This window comes from Cupressus sempervirens, chromosome 3 (assembly GCF_028749045.1).
Source record: "Cupressus sempervirens isolate cs-2001-9-10 chromosome 3, ASM2874904v1, whole genome shotgun sequence".
In the NCBI taxonomy this organism is placed as follows: Eukaryota; Viridiplantae; Streptophyta; class Pinopsida; order Cupressales; family Cupressaceae; genus Cupressus; species Cupressus sempervirens.
In genome coordinates, this window is record NC_143120.1 from 790,791,360 (window position 1) to 790,814,457 (window position 23,098).

The following is a 23,098-nucleotide window of genomic DNA, read 5'->3' on the forward strand; positions in this document are numbered from 1 at the left end:
AAATTGAGTTATAGATGAGGCAACTGATGTCATTTAAAACTCTAGAGCAACAACAAAAAGAAAAGAAAAACACCTGAACACTTCTGTAAATTCCTAACTTCAAGTAATGAAATGTGACGGACTACACAATCTTAATTTCCTCATGTCTTCAGAAAGAGACCTATGCTCACCCAAGTTATACCAAAATGAAACCTTTCTAGGATCTTTCAAGAGCTAGGCAAAGTTACAAAGAGTAGTAAAGCAACACAGAAGCTGGAGAGGATCTACTTTTTTAAATCAACTGCCCTTGGCCTCCATAATCCTAGCCTGTACTTGTGTGTAAATCGTAGAATCAATTTTCTCTGCAGGACAAGCATACAAACCAATGGTATTAGCTAAATACAATCTACCATACAAACCAATGGTATTAACTGAAAACAATCTACTAACTTAAATGAAATAGAATTACATAATGTATAACCCTTGCACCTCTTAATCTCCTAATTTTAAAATGTACACAAGCTTGTTACAATGCCATTAAGCCTTTCAGAAACACGTCACAGGTATTTCTGTTTTACCCTTCCACTGACCCTTGTAGTTTTAAGGGTGTAGCTGTTAACTGCGCTAAGGTACCAATATTATCAATAATTTTATGAGATTTTTTTCAATAGTTGGGAAGTGATTATTTATTAGCATAATCAAATAATTTGTTAAATGCCAATTCATTATTCTTGCAATGGCTTCCTGTTCCAAAGTTTACTTCCTCTGAAATGAAAAATTGTGAAACCATCCAATATTTTTATTGCTTAATAATAATCATATTACAATATCTTGTTATTACTTTCCTAATTTCCAGCCAGAATCTATTATTTTGTAGTCACTAAACATTTATAATAAATTTACAAATAATAATATTTTCCTATTGATTTACAGAGTCTAAGCTGAAATCTAGGTTTTCAAGTGAGATTGGCTTGAGAATATTTCAGTGTCTTCAAATTCTTTGTTGCAGAATATGCCACAAATTCTATCAGTTCAAAAACATGGCAAGGCTACCCAGCCTAGTAACTACTACAATCAATCATCACTCTATGCTTAGATTGCAGGAAATTCTGTATGCAAAGCATATACCAACAGAAACATGATATTAGAGAAGAATCAAATACTCTATAAACTAGCATTAACATTCTTGCAATTTGTCCCTTTACAGAAACGAGAAGCCAGAGATGCTGCAGGATGAGGTTCAACTTCAGGCGGCTCAAGCGGCCTATTATTTTGCAGCATATTCCACAGTGGTGCCCAATGAGGCTCAGCAGGTGCCCCGATTTTCCCAGTATGCTCGAGAGTCAAGGGGTGCATGACCACCACCTAGGCCAGATATGCCACCTCCTCCTCCTCCTCCTCCTCCAGGAGGTGAGGGTACTGAGCAGAGTTAGTTTACATTCGCAGCAACATCCTTATGTTTTAAGCTCTTCTCATCTTAATTAAATGGCAATAGAAATAAATATTCAAGGACAATCATCAAATACTCCATTTTCCTATGTTTTGGATTGTGGATAGTCCAAGTTTTGAAAGAGACTCACAAAGATAACCATAGCATGAATTAACACCATCTGCTTCCACTGAATCCGACCCCTTGGAAGATTGTTTATTAATAAATAATCGTACCATAGCATACAAAAATGATTCTTACATGAATCAAAAACTTCACATAATTGTCATTCATCGTGTGGGATACCAAATTCACATAATTGTCATTCATCGTGTGGGATACAAAAATGATTCTTACATGAATCAAAAACTTCACTTTCAATTGCTAATTCTATGATGTCTTCAGGATACCAAATGTTTTCCCATTATACTTTCACATATAATAGCTGATTCTATGATGTCTTATCGCTATCAAATGTTTAACAGTAGCATTAGATTTTCCCAGCCCTCTAACTCTCTCATTCACCACTTGAATGCATATTCCTTTCTGGGTTGTTTAAAGCCCTCTGACCCTATCATTTACCACTTCAATTAATGGATATCTCTCATGTTTCCAGGATTTATTTTCTAGGCAAACATTCTGTCCAAATTAGAGCTTGCTGGAACCAGCATGAACTCTGTAGAGTCATTCAGGTAGGCAGGCACAGAACCAGATTTGGACACAACACACAGAAAACCAACATACCTACAATCCACCTATTTTTTGAAGCCCAACACCAGCATGAAATACAGAGAAGAGCAGACACTGGGCCAGGACCATGACAAAATTTTAAAAGTTCTATTTTTCGTTGTGGGTTCTTCCCAGTTTTGTTCAGATCAATTACAAAACAACATGACAGAACCCTGGATGGCTACAGTATAGAAACGAACCAGTTTCTAAACTGGGATTGGAGCTGGACTTGGATCTGGACCTGTAGGCTGACAAACCAGTTTTGAGGATAATATGAGGAGCTAACATCAATCGAGTGCATAAAGTTGCAAAATATTCATTCCAAAAAACTGTGAATGAGGTGGCATTTATATTACAAAGGAATTTTGAATAATCATACAACTTCCTGAAAATTGTAAATTCTTTTTGCCACCACATTTGTGAAAATGCATTGCTCAACCTTGTAAGCCTGGCAACTACCTCTACCATGGAATCATTCTTTGTGATTTAGACAACCCTATCATGGACCACATAATATGCTTTCTTCCCACATTAATTAGGAAAGGGTTAAGTGCAATAACAAATCCAAAGATTTATTGTTTCACCATTTATTCCTTTGGGAGATAGAAACCCCTTCCCAAGAAAATTCTACATGATCCGTTGACATCATAGAGGAATCCAGAAGTGTACTCTAACCAGTGAAGAAAGAATTTACTGCATAGGTATAGCTGGAATCGCCTCAAGATCTACAAAGATTTTGGTTCCCTCCAAGTCGATTAGACAAGCTGCTTGATCAATGTGTCTTGTTGTTTGCAACCAGTTCAACTTCAGTATATGAATTGAATGAAAGAAAGTCCAGTCATTTTCTTGTTGATGTTTGGTAGCTTCCGTCGGATAAACCTATATATAATTATATATGAGAGAAATTAATATTATATATATATATATATATATATATATATAACAACGATTAATTTTTTTTATTATATTAATTATCTAATTAATGAATAGACGTGCACCAGGGACATGTCTCTTCATGGCTTATTCTCAATTTAAATAAGAGGTTGCTGCCATTTGGAAAACAAATACAAAATACAATGGCAGTGCTTAGTACATTTGTAGCGATCCTCAAAAAATCAACATTGTATCAGAGCCAAGTTGCAGGTGTAAATCGTACCTTGTATAATAAGAATACATCAAGCAATACATGGAGTGCAGAATCTAATAAAGATTTGATTAGAGAGGAGTAAAAAATTGTTCATGATCGAATGAGTACGCATTTCTCTTGTGAATGAAGACCTGTTTTGTCGGATGGAAAATGGATGAAGAGATCAGGCAGTCAAGTCCATAAGCCCTATTTGCTGCTCATGCTGCTCACTTAAGTCAGGTCAACGTTACCCTCTGATTGTGGAAACAAGGCAGAAATGGAAAAGAAAGAATGGGAGCTTAGGTTAACTTCATATAGAGCACATATACTGTTGAAGACCTGTACATGCGAAAGGCTTGCTAATGATGCTGAAACTGGATATATCTTGGCGATAATCATTGTATCTACTGATTTATTTTTATTTATTTATTTATTCAAAGTGGTGTAAGCCATATCTCCAGAATAAATAAAGCACAGTTTGTATGAAGTGGAGGAGTGGTATTATAAGGGGACAGACATCATTCAGCTTAAGAGAAATGCAGATATTTGCATACTGCATGTTAGCGACACAACTTTCCATTCCCAGCTCCGTCATCTGTCCAAAGAGTGACACCATCAATGTTTAAATTCAAATATTCTTCATGAGTAGAATTTTGACACTTGAATGCATAAGAGTACCAACCTCCTGATTTTTCTACCAGCATACTACCGGTCTGTACCTAAATGGTAGCTTTAAAACTAGCTATGGACATCAATCAAACCATAACAGAAGGGGGAAAATATCATTACATACTACAAATGGGAATACTCTGGTAGACATGTAAGGATATTGTCGAAGCATAGAAAAGGTGGTGTATGATTTTTTTGACTGAATGCTACATCACAGAAATCTGATCTCATGTAATCCTATGATTGAAGGAAAAGCACCAAATACATGATTCATTGACATGATATCTGCAGACTGAGTGTTAGCGAAGCAACAAACATGGTATCAATTGTGACTTAGACAGTAACTGGAAGTGAGTAATCACAAAATGGATACTTCACAGTTTGAGAGTACGCCTCGAGCGAAGTCCCCAGAAGCTGCAATGTAAATTCTCTGCAATCCCTGCAAAATCATGTGCAGAATAATAGTCCCTACCTGCATTCGGTCAAAATTCCCCACCCTTATCTCTACAACCCCCGTAACTGCCATGTCTTCTTGTTTTATCCTTATTTTCCCCATGCATGAGAAAAATGTTTTTTTTTAAATAAATTTCTTTTATTGTTTGTTTTTTTCTATTATGAATACAAAAGAAATGTATTAAATATTATTATTAATTGCTAGTGGGGATTAGCATTAAATAAAAACTTAATAATATGTTATATAGGCTAGGGGGGGCATTACATCTACCCTCCTCTCGGTATATTTGTGTGGCCTACAGTTAGAAGCTCCAACATATGTATTTTTTTAACTGGATCACTAGGGAGCGCTCTAACACAGTTAAATAAGGAATTTTCAGAGGGCCTTCTGCATCTTCTGAGCTACATAGGAAAAGAAACTTGCTACACACAAATGCTACATTTGGTCAAATAAACAGAAAGGCTACTGAACACTTTCTCTGTTGAGATTACAATAGCCATCTTGACTACAAAATCTGCTACACTTTTAAGTGGAGTTCTCAGTTGCAAATCCACATTACCAGACTGATTTATGCCAGTCATCCACATTTTTGTTCTTATAGACTTCTTCAAATTATTTTTTACCCTCTTTGATTTGTAGAAGCAAACAAATGAGATCAATTCTGGAAGCTTGTCATTTCAAAATTCAAACAGACTTTTTATGATGGATTGAACTCTTTGGGATGACATTATTATCCAAGAAAAACCAAATTCTTACATGAATCTGTAACTTGTCACCATGAGCACACATTGCAAAAAAATAAAAAAACATGTTACAGTTGGCAACCAAGAAAGTTGATTTACAATGTATCCATACTAGGATCACTTGCATGAAAAATAAAGATACCCCCGCTTTATCATGCACAGAAAACTTGTAACAGACACATGAGAGCATTTTCCCTCTCCGGGACCCCGAGCACTGCAACATAGTTTAATAGTAAACAGAATTTTGATGCCAAAATTAAAAAATACCTGTTTGCAAGGAACTCCCATCTTCTTCAGCTTTAAAGTTCTGGTAGTGAGCAGCTGTTGCAAATCTCCAATTTCATTTGCAAGTTTTTCAGTATGTGTCTCAACTCCATTCCCTACAGCCTTTAGGAAACCTGCAAGATCTACTTCCTCTGCATCCACATTTAACTATTATTAGTTCCATTAAATAAAAAGGAAAATAACAACAAACAGCTACACCCTACTTGAATTTACAATGAGCATCATTTTTTTGTCATTGAAATCATTGAAAAAATAAAGCAACAAAGGGACAGAGTACTTAGGTATTCTGTTCGTTTGGAGATGCTTCGGAAAATCATGTTGCAGACAGGCAAAGGATTCTGACAACGCTGAGACTTGAAGTTTGTACAAATTCGTTTAGAAAGCATGGCCAATGTCATGATTAAGACTTCTTGTCCTTGGTACCTAGTCAATTGACAAAAAAAAAATTTATAAAAATCTGTAAGTCAATCTAAACAGCAATTTGGAATTGACTGAGGTCAACAGCAGTTATTGTAAATTGTAATGATGCAAAAAATAAAGATGGCAAACAGCGTGTAGTTTATTAACAAATGGTAGGCAGTTAACAATTGATTTTTAGAGAGTCGGAGAAAAAGGCGATTTATGTAATTTCCATCTCCAAAAAGATTCATTACTAAAACAAACTTCAAACTTTTTATGGGAAATCTTTAGGAGATGGACTCTACCCATCTGATAACCTTCATACACTTACTTTAAAGAAAGTTTAATTTAGAATTCCTTGACCATCCTTTGGTTGTCTTCTCAACTTGCTATAAAAACTTCATTGTGCTCCTTTGATGATTTCATTTTGCTTCCTTTCCTTGTAATATTGCAAATTCCCATTCGCTTATTCCACCCAGTGCTCACTATTGCTACCAGTTCTTCAACATTCTCATCTGCATGGATGGTAATCTGATTTCACTCACATTAACTTGATTTGGTAGATGTCTGTAACTTCTTCCTTGTACAGGGTTCTTTGTTTCCTTTCCTATGTTGAAAGGAAACTTTGCAGTGCTTTCAAGTCAATTGGTATCTTCCTCAAACAAAGATATGGTTATGGAGGTTTCCTGTCATTTCTACTAGATCATTAAGCTCAAGTCATTCCCAATGTCCTTGTATCAAAGTTTATGTTGATGAAAGCTAACTGCAGTTTTTACATGCTCATAGGAACTTCACTCCCATTTGTTCTAAAATTTGTGTCTAACCGTCATACTCCGTCCCCTTAGTCGTTGTAATGTTCCCATACTTCCTGCTCAAATATCATTTCTAGAATTTTGTCATTCTGGTACTTGTAAGCTTCCCCTTTTCACATTCCCACAATTACCATAAAAACTAAAAGGAATGCCCTGGAACAAAGGTAGGGAATTAAAGCAAGCAATACAAATTTTATATAAAACAAACCAACCAATATGTTTTCCAAAAGATGGAACATTTCATCCATTTTTGAAAAACATAAGTATACAGAATAAACAAATGACAAAATTCTAACAAAAAAACCAATTTTAAGAAATGGCCATGAGCAAAAGATCAAACATCCACAAACACAAGACTAGATATACAGTCCTTACTGAGATTTCAAGCAAGCAATACAAATTTTATATAAAACAAACCAGCCAATATGTTTTCCAAACGATGGAACATTTCATCCATTTTTGAAAACATAAATAAGTATACAGAATAAACAAATGACAAAATTCTAACGAAAAAACCAATTTTAAGAAATGGCCATGAGCAAAAGATCAAACATCCACAAACACAAGACTAGATATACAGTCCTTACTGGGATTTCCAAACTGACTGAATAGACAAGCAAGAAAAATGAGTATCTATTTGCTACTCTTTTTTTAACAATTATTTTCTAGAAAAATATTAAATTCGATCTACATTCAACTGTCAAACAAAACTTGCCACAAAGAACACATACATATTGACTTAGAATCCTTCATTAAAAAAATTGTTCATGACCTGAAATCGACACATCATTTGAGGATTCGTGATTTAACATTCCCTTCCCTCGTATGCAAAAGGCCACTAGAACAGTTACATGTGATAGTGTAATTTGAATAATAATATTTATCTGTAGTGCAGTCAATAGAAAAGGAATGGTACCAAAAGGAACCATCAGAAAGAAAAAATCATTGTTCTATGACTTCTCCCCTAGCAAGTAAATTTATAGGTTGTGAATGGAAAAAAAAGGTTTACCTTATTGCAAAGAGACAGCTCTGACCTAGCTTGTGCAAGTTTATGATTGTTCACTTTGCAACTTATTGTTTGGCCCTCTAGTCTCCCCAAACCACCTAAATGGGATCTTCTCAAGGTTCCACGCATTTATTTTTCTCTTATCCCCACACGTTGGGCAGTTCAGTGTTGATGTTTGGTAGGGATAAAACTATGGCTATATATAATGATATATGAGATATAACTTTATTACATGAGAGAAATTAATATATATAACTATGATTATTTTTGTTATTATATTAATTATACAATTAACGAATCGACATATGTCGTGAAGGGACATGTCTTTTCTTATTGTTTTCTCATTATAAATAATGAGGTCGCTACCATTTGGAACACAAATACCAAATATTATGGCAACGCATAGTATATTTGCAGCAGATCCTTAGAAACTTAACATGGTATTAGAGTAGAAGATCTGACGCCTGTGCATTGAAGATGAACCACCACAAAGATCTACATTAAAAGATTTAAGAAATTATTTTAAAATTGATGGCAATGTGATGGACACTCGTTAATAGAATGTATTGTTGGCTCTCTCCCTTCAAAATTCTTTAGTTGTGTAGAAAAGAATATAGTCTCATGTGTCGGACATTCGTGATTCAAACAAAAACACCCTATGGAGGAGATTAGAGATAAACTGCTCGTGGTAGAACAATATCAGATCGTTGAACATAGACCAGAATGTCAATGTTGATCGGTGTTGTAGAATGTGTTTATCAGTGAATTTTGTTTGAATATCTGCCTAGTAGTTCTTGGACCACTACAGATGATACAAAGAGATATAGAGGCCTTCAAACCACAATAATTCAAATAGATATAACTGAATTGGTCAATACACGTCCAGACATCAATAAAACATATAACAAGGTGAGAAATAACATTGGAGATCAGTATAGCTCAAATATAAGATAGTCAAGAAATATAAATACATACGGAGACGTGTGGCAAATTATCGCATGTTTGCAACAAATAAGCATTATGCTTTTTATCTTGGCGACGACGTGACATCTATTGATGATGATCAAGATCAACAGTGTCAAAAACAGCAATTCTATTACACACTTTGACCCACTGAGGACAAGTGTTGGAAGGTCACTTTGTCGCATTCCTTAACAAGCTTACACAAATCCATAGCGACAATCGTTGATCTTTATTCAAATCAACGGCTTAAAGCAAATGTAGTTGGAATAAAGTAACTATTATGTTTAGTACTTGTTTAAGCTAGTCAGGTTGGGTAGTTAGGCGGTGAGGGAATGCGTCAGTTGGTTTCCAACCAACCGACTCTTCTATAAGTACTTGGAATATTATCAATGTACGGATGTTGATTTTGGGTATTAATAAATGAAACCATTTCCTCACCTACTGGCATTGTGGTATTAATGGTACATTTTGTGTTTTACTTTATATGTATCTCAATTGTGTTATTCTGTATGATTAGCATATCTCTGTATCTGTGAACTTGAGTGATATTTCCACTCTACAACAAACTCTTAAGACAATTTGATTGATGGCTACAATCATTCCTGATTCTGACATGTGTCCATCATTCATGCATCTATTCCCAACTTCCTTCCGCTCCAAGGCCCTACTGAGTATAGGTGTCACAATGTCGAGTTGTCGCAATGAATAAAGATCGCACATCTTGATATAGCGACAATGTGACAACCCTTGATCTAACCATAATCCAACAATCTAGATCAGATGCGCTTGATGGCCCCATTGAACACATGTCAAAAGGTCGCATTCTTGCAATGATTAAAATCCTCACACATTCCAATAGTGAAAAGGTGACAATTGTAGATTTAATCAAGGTCTGATGGTTAGAAAACAATCACATAACATGGGTCCACCGAAGGTAAGTAACAAATTGGAAAATTCGAAGCATTAAGCAAACCAACAAGTACAAAAAAAGGGTAATAAAGTAAAATCACAAAAAGCATACGATATAAAAGCTTTTATTTTTTAAAACCCCTTTTAGCACACAAACAAAACCCTTAAAAGATATTCGAAATTAAGCAAAGGTAAACCCTCTCTTAGATCATTTAGGGTTTTTATCTATAAAATGCTGCTCTAAAAATTCAAAATAAGACTGTTGAGAACTAAGGTTCAAAAATCAGAGCTAATGAGATACCAATTCCTAAAGGGACTAACAGTGGCTCTTTCTAGGGATGATGGATATTCTATATTCATGGAAGGGCTCAGAATTTCTGGTTAGAGCATACCACTCGCTTGACAAGACTGGAGAGTACTAGACCAAAACGACAACAACCAACAAACCTACCAAGAAAGAAACACAATATAAACAATATGTACAAACCTAACTACTGTTCATGGAAAGCATAAAACTTCTTAAGTATCTCTTCAAGAATCAAAGAGTTCTTTCAAAAAATATGAATCCTCACCCCACTTGTTATGAACCAGATAAGGGCCTAACCAAATGGGATATTCTGTATGATTAGCATATCTCTGTATCTGTGAACTTGAGTGATATTTCCACTCTACAACAAACTCTTAAGACAATTTGATTGATGGCTACAATCATTCCTGATTCTGACATGTGTCCATCATTCATGCATCTATTCCCAACTTCCTTCCGCTCCAAGGCCCTACTGAGTATAGGTGTCACAATGTCGAGTTGTCGCAATGAATAAAGATCGCACATCTTGATATAGCGACAATGTGACAACCCTTGATCTAACCATAATCCAACAATCTAGATCAGATGCGCTTGATGGCCCCATTGAACACATGTCAAAAGGTCGCATTCTTGCAATGATTAAAATCCTCACACATTCCAATAGTGAAAAGGTGACAATTGTAGATTTAATCAAGGTCTGATGGTTAGAAAACAATCACATAACATGGGTCCACCGAAGGTAAGTAACAAATTGGAAAATTCGAAGCATTAAGCAAACCAACAAGTACAAAAAAAGGGTAATAAAGTAAAATCACAAAAAGCATACGATATAAAAGCTTTTATTTTTTAAAACCCCTTTTAGCACACAAACAAAACCCTTAAAAGATATTCGAAATTAAGCAAAGGTAAACCCTCTCTTAGATCATTTAGGGTTTTTATCTATAAAATGCTGCTCTAAAAATTCAAAATAAGACTGTTGAGAACTAAGGTTCAAAAATCAGAGCTAATGAGATACCAATTCCTAAAGGGACTAACAGTGGCTCTTTCTAGGGATGATGGATATTCTATATTCATGGAAGGGCTCAGAATTTCTGGTTAGAGCATACCACTCGCTTGACAAGACTGGAGAGTACTAGACCAAAACGACAACAACCAACAAACCTACCAAGAAAGAAACACAATATAAACAATATGTACAAACCTAACTACTGTTCATGGAAAGCATAAAACTTCTTAAGTATCTCTTCAAGAATCAAAGAGTTCTTTCAAAAAATATGAATCCTCACCCCACTTGTTATGAACCAGATAAGGGCCTAACCAAATGGGATCAAATTTCCCATGTTTTCCTTTATCCTCCAGTCTTGCATTTCACCGTAGTATCGTATCATCCACTTCAAACTCTCTCTACTGTCCTCTTATCAAACAAATGCTTCATTTGCAACTGTAATTTAGCATTTTTTGTTGTTGCTTCTCCTCTATGCTCATTTAACCCAGCAAGTTCATCTATCCTTTCCTGCATATCATCCCCAATATCTTCATCATATTTTTGGACAGACTTGTATAAACCCATTAGATTGTTCTGAGGTAATCTAGCTTGAATCACATACACGAGTTCATTGGTGCTACTCCAATCGCTTTTTTCACTGTCACCCTATCTACCCAAAGTGCCAAAGGTAACTTGGAATCCCAAGCCCTTTTGTTATCATCTAGAATCCTTTTAATAATTTTCAACAAACTCTTATTTAGGATTCTGCCTACCGATTGCCCTAAGGGTGATATGGGGAAGAAGTGCACTTGGTAATACCATATTTGTCACCCCGGAATATTTGGACTCCTACTGGAGGAGGAGGTCCAATCTGGACATCGTGTCCCTCTTTGTGGCCCTGGCACTGCTTGTCGAATAGTCAAAAGAGGAAGTATACAGAGTCATTGTTGTGTGTATTGACCCGAAATGGTTGTTGGGAGTAGACGAGGTCATTGATAGAGCCAAGCTAGGTGTAGGACTGGAAATGGGGCAAGAACTGTGGAGGCTGATTGGAGGTGGAGATTCTTTGTTGCAACCTCTGGTTGTGTGGTCGTTTACAACTCCCCATGAGGAACACATGCCAAAAGAGGCCGAAGGGTGGAGGAAGGTGATTACCTTTCTGCAAGAAAGGATCTAGGTGCTAGATGATGGGAGGAAGGGTTTTATGAAGACGACGCCCAAGAAAAGTGTGTGACCACCTAGAGAACCGTTGAGATACCAGCTGGGCAAGGAAAGAAGTGACACTGCTAGGGATTCCACGCAAGCAGGTATGTGGGTTGACATGTCTTTGGCAAGGGAGGCAGTAACAAGTGGCTCTAGTAGGAAGCGGCAATCAAGAGGACAACCTCTCCATACCAAATTTTACTATGGAGGAGGCTGCAACCTAGTTCAAGAAGTGAATGGGCAGGATCTTTTTATGGATGATTGGTTGTTTTCCTAATATTTGCGTTTACATAATGTAATGGGATGGGTTAAGTTAGTAGGCGTTAATGCCTTTTGCTTATAATATGCATTAACTTTTTTGTTAATGGTGGTTTTTATGAGGACTTTTATAGTGTCCTCTTAACACTATGGCATGCTATTGTAAGAATCGTCTTTATAATCAATACAAAAAATGTTAACTATAAAAAAAAAATACCATATTTGTCACAAAATTGAACAAATTACTCAGATCTAAAACACATAGCATTATTAGTCACAAATCTTTCAGGAAACCAAATGTAACAATGATTTATTTAGGATGAAGTCATTAACAACTTTGCTAGTAGACCTTCTAGTTGGGATTGCTTCTACCCACTTGGTGAAATAATCAATGGCAACCAAAATCCATGAACAACCCCCACTAGATTTGTTGTCAATCTCTCCAATGAAATCAATCCCCACTGTTGAAAAGGGGCTTGCATCTCCACTGGCTTTAGAGGCACGTTTCCTGAAAATTTCAGTCTACCAGTGAACCTTTGACATGAGTCATATTTTCTTACCAATTCATAAGCATTTTTTAATAAAGTAGGCCACTAGAAACCAGATCTCATCACCTTATGAGTTGTTGTCTTGGCCATATAATGTCCTCCACATATTCCACTATGTATTTCATTTAGGATTTCGACTGACTTTTCTTGGTCTACACATTTCAAAAGTGCCCCTTCAAGATTTCTCCCCCAAAGCTTACCATCAACTATAATGTACCTTATTGCTTGTAGTTTCAAAGACCTATTCTCGTTATCAATCATATTAGGTGGAGTATTCATATGTTGCAAATAATAAATGACATCTTCGTACCATCCACAATGGTCCATATGACAAATATAAGAGCGGTGATCATCATCTAGAACATTTATTTTGTTAGCATCTAGGTTTGATTGTGCCATTAATTTTGCCAACTTTTGGCCTCTTACCAATTTTGTGATCTGAACATATACGTTGAATTCCTAAATCCTGTTCATCCACCTACATCTTTTGCCCGACACCTCTTGTTGAGAGAATGTCTTTTACAGCAGCACTTGGGACAAAAGCTATGATTGTGGCACCAACCAAGTAACACCTGGAAGACTTAACTACTTTTAGCAAGGCATAAGCCTGTTTATCGCTTATATCATATTTAAGCTTTGCAGCTTGAAGAGATTTACTAAAGAATGCAATGGGTTGTTCAAAACCCTCCTCATTTTTTTGGAGCAAAATTGCTCCAATTGTATGAAAAGAAGCAAATAAAAAGATATGCATAGGCTTAGTATAATCTAGAGTCCTCAGTACATGTGCATTTTTTATTGCATCTTTTATCTCCTGGAAAGTTACTAAAGGTTCTCCATCCCACTTGACCACTGCTCCCTTTTTGAGCATTTTGGAGATTGGCTTACTAATCTCTGCACAATTTGTTATAAACCTTCTCAAGACATTAACTTGGCCAAAGAATGATTGGATTCCTTTGACATTTTTAGGCTTAGGGACTTTATCAATGGCTGCAACTCTTTCTGGATCAATTTTTACCCATCCTTGGATACTATGTGACCAAGAAGTTTTCCCTCTATGACTCCAAATGTACTTTTCCTCAGATTAAGGGAAACTACATATTCTAGGTCTTTTATGAAAATTTTCTCCAAATGTTTAGAATAATCTTCTACCTTCTTGGAATATGCAGTTAGGTCATCCTAGTACACCACCATGAATTTGTCTATATAATCAGTAAAAGCAACATCCATGGCTCTTTGGAAGGTTGCCCCTGCATTTAATCAAGTCAAAAGGCGTTCTAACATATACATAAATTCCCCACAGTGTTGTAAAAGCAGTTTTATATTGTTCTGCTTCATTAACTAACACTTGATTGTAACCTGAAAATCCATCCATCATTGACATTAATTTAGAACCAGTCACATCCTACAACATATCTTCCATGTTTGGTAGACCATAGTTGTCTTTTAGGGAAGCAATGTTTAGGTTTCTAAAATCTACACGGCCTGATATCCCCATTCTTCTTTTTGACTGGTACCAAATTTGAAAACCAAGTGGAATGTCTTATGGGCTTGATAATACCTCCATCTCTGAGTTTCATTAACTCCTCTTGCATCTTTGGAGCCCATGTAGGATTTATAGGCCTTTGTTTTTGGCTAAATGGTTTTGACATTTTCTTTCGAGGGGATAACATGCTTAAATAAGTCCTCCCCATAAGCCTTTAAATCATTATAAGACCAAGCAAATACACATCTAAATTTTCTCAATAAATCAATTAAAGACTTTCTTATAGTGGAGGATAAATTCTTGCCTATGTATGCCTTCTTTGGCGATTCAACATTTCCAAGGTTGACCTCTTCCAACTCTTCTGGCTTTTTGTCTTTGACTTTTGATTGAACTCTATCCTAATTGTCAAAGACACTCTCCAACACTACAAATCCCTTGGAAACTTTCTTTGTTTTCAATTGCAAAACTTCTTGACCAAAACAATGTCCTTCCCATTTACAATTTCAACAAAGGCACTGAAGTCTAATTCTTGGCCATGGTACTTATCTTCATTTAAAAGGAATTTCCAGCATGTCTTTGTCATATTCAAACACTTGCCAATTCTCTATATTATCAGGGATAGATGGCCTATTTTGTACTTCAACATTTGAAACCACAGTAAAAAAAACAACATCAGGTTTAATAGCCACATTAGTAAGCAAATCAGTCATTTTGTTATTTGTTTTGTCCATCCAAGTTATCCCAAATGCATCAAATGCTTCAATTTCATCCCAAACAGCATTTATATACAGTTTCAACCTTTTGTTCTTGGATACATAAGTTTGCCTAATTTGAGACACCACCAATTAAGAATCACCAATTACATGTAACTTTTTAATACCATGTTTGAGAGCTACTTTCAACCCTAGTTAGAGTGCTTCATATTCTACTATATTATTGGTACATGTAAAATTTAAAGTGAAAGAATATCTAAATGTCCTCTTATCTGGTGAAACAAAGACCACCCCAGCCCCTGATCCTTCTTTAGAATTGGTACCATCAAAATACATGACCCATGGTCCTCGTGAATCAGAACACCTAGTTACTTCCTGCACAATTAATGGGACTGGTTTCTCAGTTTCTAAAACAGTGATTTCAGCTCTAAAGGCATTTATATCAATGCCAAGGACGCATGTGGCATCATTATCTATATTGTTCTTAATCATATGAGTAACCCTAGGCTCTCTATTGACTTTGATGGCTTTGTCACCTATGTGGAAAGTAGCAAAAGATAGGTCACACTATAAGCTCCCTCCCATAGCAGCAATCCATTTCCTTGAAAATAACATAACATATTGGGGAGGAATATCAACTACCAGAACACTCATACTTAAATCGTTGTCAGGATATGCAGCTAGTTTGTATGGTAATGCACTAATAGTACCTATGACAGGGACATCCCTTGAATCCATAACACAACATCTACCCTGTTTTGTGTCTACTTTCAAACCAAGGGACTCCATGATTTTGAAAGGCATTACAGTGTTTGAGGCTCCTGAGTCAATCATACAATTCCTCGCAGTCTTTCCATTTATAATTAGACTAAGAAAGAAAAGGTCAATATTCTCTATGTATGTTGCTGCTGAACTGTCTAAGTACATTGGGGGTATCTGAGATATTACTCCCTTTTCTTACTTTTCTTTGGGTTTGACTCGTATCATTTTTCCTAATGATGACTCACTTTCAATGATACCAATATTTCCAATTCCTCCCAACCAATCAAAAAATTAGAGATTTATCTAAAATACCTTTATTTTCTTGTCCTTGGACAGCAAAATCCTTAACTTGTTTGATAGCATCAGGCTTTAGCTTCTTTTCTTCCACATTTGTCTTGGTTAAGTCTGCATTTTGGGTTTGCAACTTTGCATACTCTTCTTAGGTTCTCATTTATTGGCTTTGGCATCTTTTGTTTTGACAACTATTTGATTCTTTCCTTTGTTGTCATCATTCATTTGGTGAGTCACATCCTTGATGAAAATGCCCAAGGTATTGCCAGCAACATTGTTCACTGCTCTATTTCTTAAGTTATAGGTGCTATGGACTTGAGCAACCATTTCTGCTATTATCTTTTCAATTTCTTCCTTAGATGGTCTTCTCAAATTCATGTGTCCTATCTGATGTCATGTTGCATGCTCGGTCATCAATTGCACTTTCATCATCTGAGAAAATCTGCCGATGATAGACTTGATATATATCTCGCTGATTGTTTACATCCATTTCAGATTATTTGTATCTGATTCTTCACAGTCATGACATGAGATAGTCATATTAAAAACCCCATCATCATGATTTTTCTCTTCTTCTCCTTCAGGTTGTGATTGTTGGGATGCAGAAAATGACTGAGCGACTGTACAATATTCAAGAGAATGGGAGGATTGACAAACCATACATTAAGGCACTTCCTCAACCATATTTACAAAGTTCCTCTGTAATGGATCTGGTGTATTCTTGTCATTTGCACCTTGCACCAGATTATTAATAGGTTTACCATCTTTCCACTGTGTTGTAGGGGTTACTTTGCAATCTGGTCTGCCTGTTGAAATTGTTATTAAATTGTGGCTTTTCACCAGTATTAGGCTTAGTTACATTATTGACTAGAGACTTCAAATTCTTCAATACTTGATCCATCTTATCTTCCTCAGGCTTCTTAGTTGTACCAAGCTTGTCTCCTTCCTTCTTGCTACCCCAGGGATTAAACAACTTTGGATCATCCCTTCTTCGTAACTTCCCAGATGCTCTCCTATTGTTTTTCAATGTTTACAGCTATCTTAAAAGCATCCCTCAATGTCTTAGGATCCTTGTCCCCTAGTATGTATGTCGTTTTACTATTGAATGCACTAAAGCAGGTAGTCAAGCACACATTCTCATCCAATCTCATGACCTGGAACAACTTGTACATCACCTTTTGGAACATAATATTGAAATCAAAAGTGGATTCATTCTGATTTATTGTTAAGTTCATTTAGGACAAAGCTAGCATTAGTGTTATCTTCATATTGTTCATTGAAACACTTTCCAAATCATTCCATGAACCAATACTGTCATCAAGAAGTCTACTAAACCAATCTCTGGCATCGCCTATGAGTGAGTGCACAAACAGTTTCATAACAACATCTTCATGTTCTACCTCATAGTCACTCAACATGTCAATAAAGTTTCTGAGGTGCTCTTCGCCACTAATAGCATTGTTCCTAGAGAATTTTGACACTTTGTCTCTTATTTCATTGGATATGGGATTTGGATAAAGAGGGATACCTACAAAAGTTATTTGCTTATATCTATCCATATATATGGGCCTCTTTTGAGATCCTAAGACATTGGAAGAACTAGGTCCAACAGCTTGGGTTTGCATAGAAGTTTTCCCTTGTTGTGCTATGGTCAGTTGACCAATTTTGGTGGAGGAAGAGGCTAGTAATGACAAGGAAATTCCTTGACCATTTGTCACAGGACCACAATTGGGATAGAAGATATACCTTGTGAGGCTTCGTTTTGCCCTACTGTTAGACCAGAGGTGGACTTCAGGAATTGGATTTTCTTTTCATTTCTTCTGCTTGAGCTTCATTTTCAACCTTCTCCAACTCCTTTGCCAGATCTTCTCTTTCCTTCTTAGCTCTTTCCAGTTCCAAATCAATTTTGCAGATACCAAAACTCACCTTGGATGCAACAATAGGTTCATTGATATAAATGTCAACAACTTTTTGCTTTCCTTTATCAATGTTTTTAGCAATAAGGCCTATTACATTTTCTTCAAGGGGTCTATAGGGTTGGATCTATGAAATAGCAGATCCTTCCTTCTCACGTAGAGCATGTTCTTGGTCTTGAACCTTAGATCTCATTTCTCCATTATCTACAAATAGATCTAAATGTAGAGTCGAAGACTTCTCCTCCAACTTCCTATTTTGCTATTTAAGAGTTTCCATTCTTCTGAGTACTCTCCCTTTCTATAAGAGCGCTCATGGTGATCATTTCTTTTTCCTTTTCCAAATGTATGTGTTTGGCATCCTCCTCTGCAACCTTCTTTCTAAGTACTTCAACTTCAAACAGTAACTCTTCAAGATCTGCAGAGGTAGGTTTCTGAATCTATAGGATCAGTCAAATCAATAAGATTCCTCTAACAAATGGAATATGCCCAAGATTTTGCCTATTATCTAGGGCATTCTTGTATTTCCAGTGTTGATCTACTTCTTTAGACACATTTGGTCAAAAGGCAACATCTCCAATAGAAGAAACAATCTTATCGTGGTATAATCTTTCCTCGGGCAAAGGAGTAATAAAGATTTGACCCAAAAGTCTTGTACTCTCAGACTCAGAGTTCAAAGATGAAAGTTCTCTTTCTACTATGAGTTGATACAAAGAATCGCCTCATATATTATCTTGAGGTTTCCACGTATGGATATAATCTCCTTTCTTCCTTTGAATAAGTGTGTTTGAGTTGGGAGTAGTACTGGGACGATTGACCTACATAGAAGGCCCAATGCTTTACCTCTACGAGTGTCGCATAGATGTGATGCAGTGAGTTGGGAGTAGTACTGGGACGGTTGACCTACATAGAAGGTCCAATGCTTTACCTCTATGAGTGTCACATATATGTGATGTAGTGAGTGCTTAGTGCTCTATTCATTTTCATGAGCGAAGGATTCTAACTTCTAATGAACCCACAGCTCATAGGTTAATAAGATTCCCTCAAAACTACATGGTTTAATCTGGATAGCAATATCACAATTTGACTTACTATGGAAAATGCCTCCTACTCATTAATCTCTTACTGTTAAACTAAGGTACAAATAGCATACTTAGCATTGTTGATGACCATACAGTCAATCAATGCGTTATACACTATAGCTTTCCTCCTCAATAAATCATTATCAGCAGCAGTACACGTATATTGAGCTAAATGAATACAACTTTCCGAGAATAATCTCTAATAAGAATACTAACAGTCTAAGTAAAAATTGAACTCTCAGGATCGCTGTCTGAAAATCCAATTTCCTTACAAGTACTCGTGAAGTTATCATCAATATGAACAAACAACCAAAAACGTTCTCAAAAAACAATATGACCACACACAAAGTGCGCCAGAAGGGCCAAACATAAAACCTCGTAAGACTGATCTCAACAGATCAACAAAACAATGAAGTTTCTCATTATTTTTCTAATTCTAAATCCCACATCAGTATAATTGCCAGTACTCCTAATCACAATATCATATCATATCTACCTGATATCTTGTTCTTTTAGTTGTCATCCTCAACCCAAAAACAGTGAATATTTTCGTTATTCTTCTAATTCAAATCCCACTTCAATTTCATTGCCGGTAATCCGAATCATTATATCATATCACATCTATCCGAAATCTTCTCTTCTTTAGCTGTCACCCTCGACCCCAGAAACAGTTGTAAAGAATAATTAACTAGTTGATGTTCAAAAACCCTAGTGCTAATAAAGGTCGAAAATACAAACTAAAAATTCTACCCAAAACCACAATGACAGAAACTCTACCCTATAATGGTTAGCCCAGGATGATCACAAAACCGTTTCTCGTATTTCTCAGAGCAACCAACGAATCCGTACACTTAAACTTACAAGATGAAAACACATCAAGCAAAGCCCATAAAAATCTTGCATATCCACATATCTTGATTACATCTTGTTGGTGAAACAAAGAAAAACAAAAAGAACCCACGCATTGCTCAAGCCTGTGATTTTTTCTATCAATTTTTTTCAGAAAAGTTGGGATTACCTGAAGAGCGAATGGATACTGCTGCGTCTAATTGAAGTTGGGGATGAAACCAGCGAATCGGATTTTCAGTCTTCCTCTTCCCATGGCAAAAGCCTTTGTTCTCTAGCATAAAAACTTCACTTCATACAAACAACATAAAAGACCTTTTAGAAGAACCAAGACTCGGCCATTTTTACTTATTTCACAAAAAAGAGACAATATGGAGAAATCACATCTATGAGTTTTATATGGGTCCCTTAGGCTTAGGGCCTCGTGGACGTGATTAAAAATCTTTCATTCATTCATATCGTATAATTAAATGCACACACTTTTCGTAGATATTTATCACCCATTATTTATATATAGCTTTAAGCCAACTTTGTTTATTTGTTTGAGAAAAATGTTGTTGAAAATCACCCTCAATTAACGTTGTGAGACAAATTACCTCAAGAGTCGGCTAACTTTTGGCGGCTACTAACTAAAGATAAGAATTAAGGAAGCCAAGTTGATTGAGAAGGAACCTTGAGTGAATTTTATTTTTTGGGGGGGTTTGATGAGGATAAAACAAACCAATGCATGACTTAGGGTCCATTTGGATCGTGGATTTGAGCGTGAATTGGAATTCGAAATTCTCAAAAATTCTCAATCTATTGTTTGCGTTTGCAAAATGAGAATTGAAATTTGGGGAAATGTGGATTCGGTATCCCCATTTGACCCCCAAAACAAGAATTTTGTCTCCCCTCAAAATACTTGTTATTTGGAATTCTCGTTTTAATTCCCATTTTTTGAAAATGAGGATTTCAACTAAAGTGAAATTTAATTGGGTTTGACATCTAGATGCCCATTTGGGAGCACCTATTTTTGCACATATTTTTTAAATTTAATTGAGTTGTAACTGAGAGAGAGAAGTGTTTCAAGAAATGGTACCCTTTGCATCTACTTTGAGCACCCTTTGAACACCATTTTTGTAAAAATCAGCAGGTGTTGCTTGAAGAAATTAGAAAGATTATTGCAGAAATTCATACAAATACATTCTTTTTTTAATTGGGGGAAAAATTTCAGCTATTGTTGCACCTGCTCATATGTTTGGATTAAATAAAATAACTAGTACCACACATATCTAATTTCTTTCATCTTTCTTTTAACTTTTTCTTAAATTTTTATTTTGCAATGAACATCGACATTTTTGGCATGTGTGGAGTTGGAAGCACCATGAACAAGTTCTTGAACAAATTGGAAATATGAATCGCCTTTCTCACTATAACTTTTATATTCATTTTTTGAACTACATATTCGTATTTTGAACCAAACAGGCTTGGAATAAGAAATTTCAATTATCAAATATTTTTGGGTTTGAACCAAACAATCCCAGAATAAATTCCAGAAACCATAATATGGATTTTGAGTTCCAAAATCCCAAATCAAGGATTTTAGATTCTAACTCCTAAATCATATTACAACAACCAAACGAGCCCTAAAGATAGAGGACTAGAGATTCCTTAGAGTTTATATTGTGCTTTTATTACAAGCTTTTCTTATTTTTAAGGTAAATGATGGTCTCCTTTTGGGGACTACACTAAACCTTCAAGTTGGGAAGCACTAGCTAAAGGAGGAAAAAGGGTATGTTTTTACATTGTTTGAATTTTAAATGTAGCAAGTGATGCTTTCTTCTTCTTCTTCTTTTGAGGGATTTGAATACAATATTTAAAGTATCTATAGTAGTTTGTCATGCATTTTCTTAATATCTAAGAGTGGATTGTAATTCGTTTATTGTGTTGTGTTTTATGTGTAGATTGTGTTTCTATTTTTGGATCACACTTTGTAATATATCATCAAATGAGAGAGCTAAATATTCATCTACAACGTTGATGCAAAAATAGAAACACAGTATACTTAAAGAACACAAGAAGCAATTGTATAGGATTGTGGAAACCTATTATCTTGGATTGTAATTTTGTAAAATTATATTGATACAAAATGGAAGATGATTTGTAAGATTTATTTTTTGCTATATTAGAAAAAATTGACATTTATTATTCATATTTAGTCAAGAGTCTAGTGTGTGGAATATACTAATAGAACAATTACGCCATACATGTCAAATTTCTTATAAATCAAGAATAGGCCATTAGTGTAATAACTATTCTACATTGTTCAAATTTAAAGAACATTGTGTGTAAGGTTTTTGTACATTAAGAGGGTTCTTGCCTTCTTAGTGAGGTTATCTTGAACTATAAATCACACAACTTAAATCCCACAAAAATTAAGATTTTTTTTTAGACCATTAATGAGTACATAATTATTATCTTAGTGGATAAATAATTGATGTGACATTATTTATGATTAAGAATTAGATAAGATGTGGTCAAAGAAGTTAGACAAGAGAGTGTGGTCATTCTTCGTCATGCTAGAATCCCTAAGAGCAATGTCCCTGAAATTGAACTCTATGTGTTTTAAAACCTTTTAAACAATAATGACCTTATCATTCCTAAAGAGTATAAAGGTTATCTTGTTGTTATAAGGAAAAGGCAAGACTATATAACTAAGACACATGATCTCTTATTTGATGGTTGTAGATATAAAAATCTTAAATAAGCAACCCCATCGCAATTGCTAAATAAAGTTAAATCAACCATTGCTAATTCATCCTTGAATGATGCCACAAACTTGGACCCGCCACATTTACATGGGGTATAAAAAATACATAAGGTTGGTATTCTCCTTAAATCTATAGTGGATGTCATTAAGTTACCTACCTACAACCTCATTGTGCAGCTGGAGAAGCTCATTTCTCCTTTCTCTAAAAAATATATGTTATGTTAAATTCATCTCACTTCATTGGTTTAATTTATAGTAAAAAATTTGATAATAATGACCTCTTAGTCAACTTTGGTGTTGTGTCTCTCTTCACCAAGGTCTCCCTCCCTAACTCATTGAGTTGATTCAGTAAAAATCCAACATCGAGAATGCCAACCTAGTCAAATTGTGCCTTAGATCCCTTTCTTCACATTACGAGGTGTAGTTTATTCGCAAGTGGATAAAGTAGCCACAAG

At 35.6% G+C, this 23,098-nt stretch overlaps 1 protein-coding gene across 1 annotated transcript; it reads right to left on the reverse strand.

Annotated features, from left to right (window-relative positions):
* Positions 1-59: 59 nt before the first annotated feature.
* Positions 60-20,262, reverse strand: LOC149569168 (uncharacterized). The gene is made up of 4 exons (XM_089821930.1): positions 20,067-20,262; positions 5,692-5,837; positions 5,397-5,545; positions 60-341 (listed from the first exon to the last, which is right to left on the reverse strand). The coding sequence occupies exons 2-4, from the start codon at positions 5,810-5,812 to the stop codon at positions 264-266; spliced, it is 348 nt and encodes a 115-aa protein (XP_089678056.1). The 5' UTR covers positions 5,813-5,837; positions 20,067-20,262; the 3' UTR covers positions 60-263.
* Between the last annotated feature and the right edge of the window lie 2,836 nt (positions 20,263-23,098).

Excerpts from the sequence above, each read along its gene's own strand:
- LOC149569168 (XM_089821930.1), bottom strand. The coding sequence starts at position 5,812 with ATGACATTGGCCATGCTTTCTAAACGAATTTGTACAAACTTCAAGTCT. Across the intron at positions 5,546-5,691 it reads CAAACGAACAGAATACCTAA|AGGAAGTAGATCTTGCAGGT; the intron begins GTACTCTGTCCC and ends ATGTGGATGCAG. Across the intron at positions 342-5,396 it reads TGGGAGTTCCTTGCAAACAG|AGAAAATTGATTCTACGATT; the intron begins GTATTTTTTAAT and ends CTTGTCCTGCAG.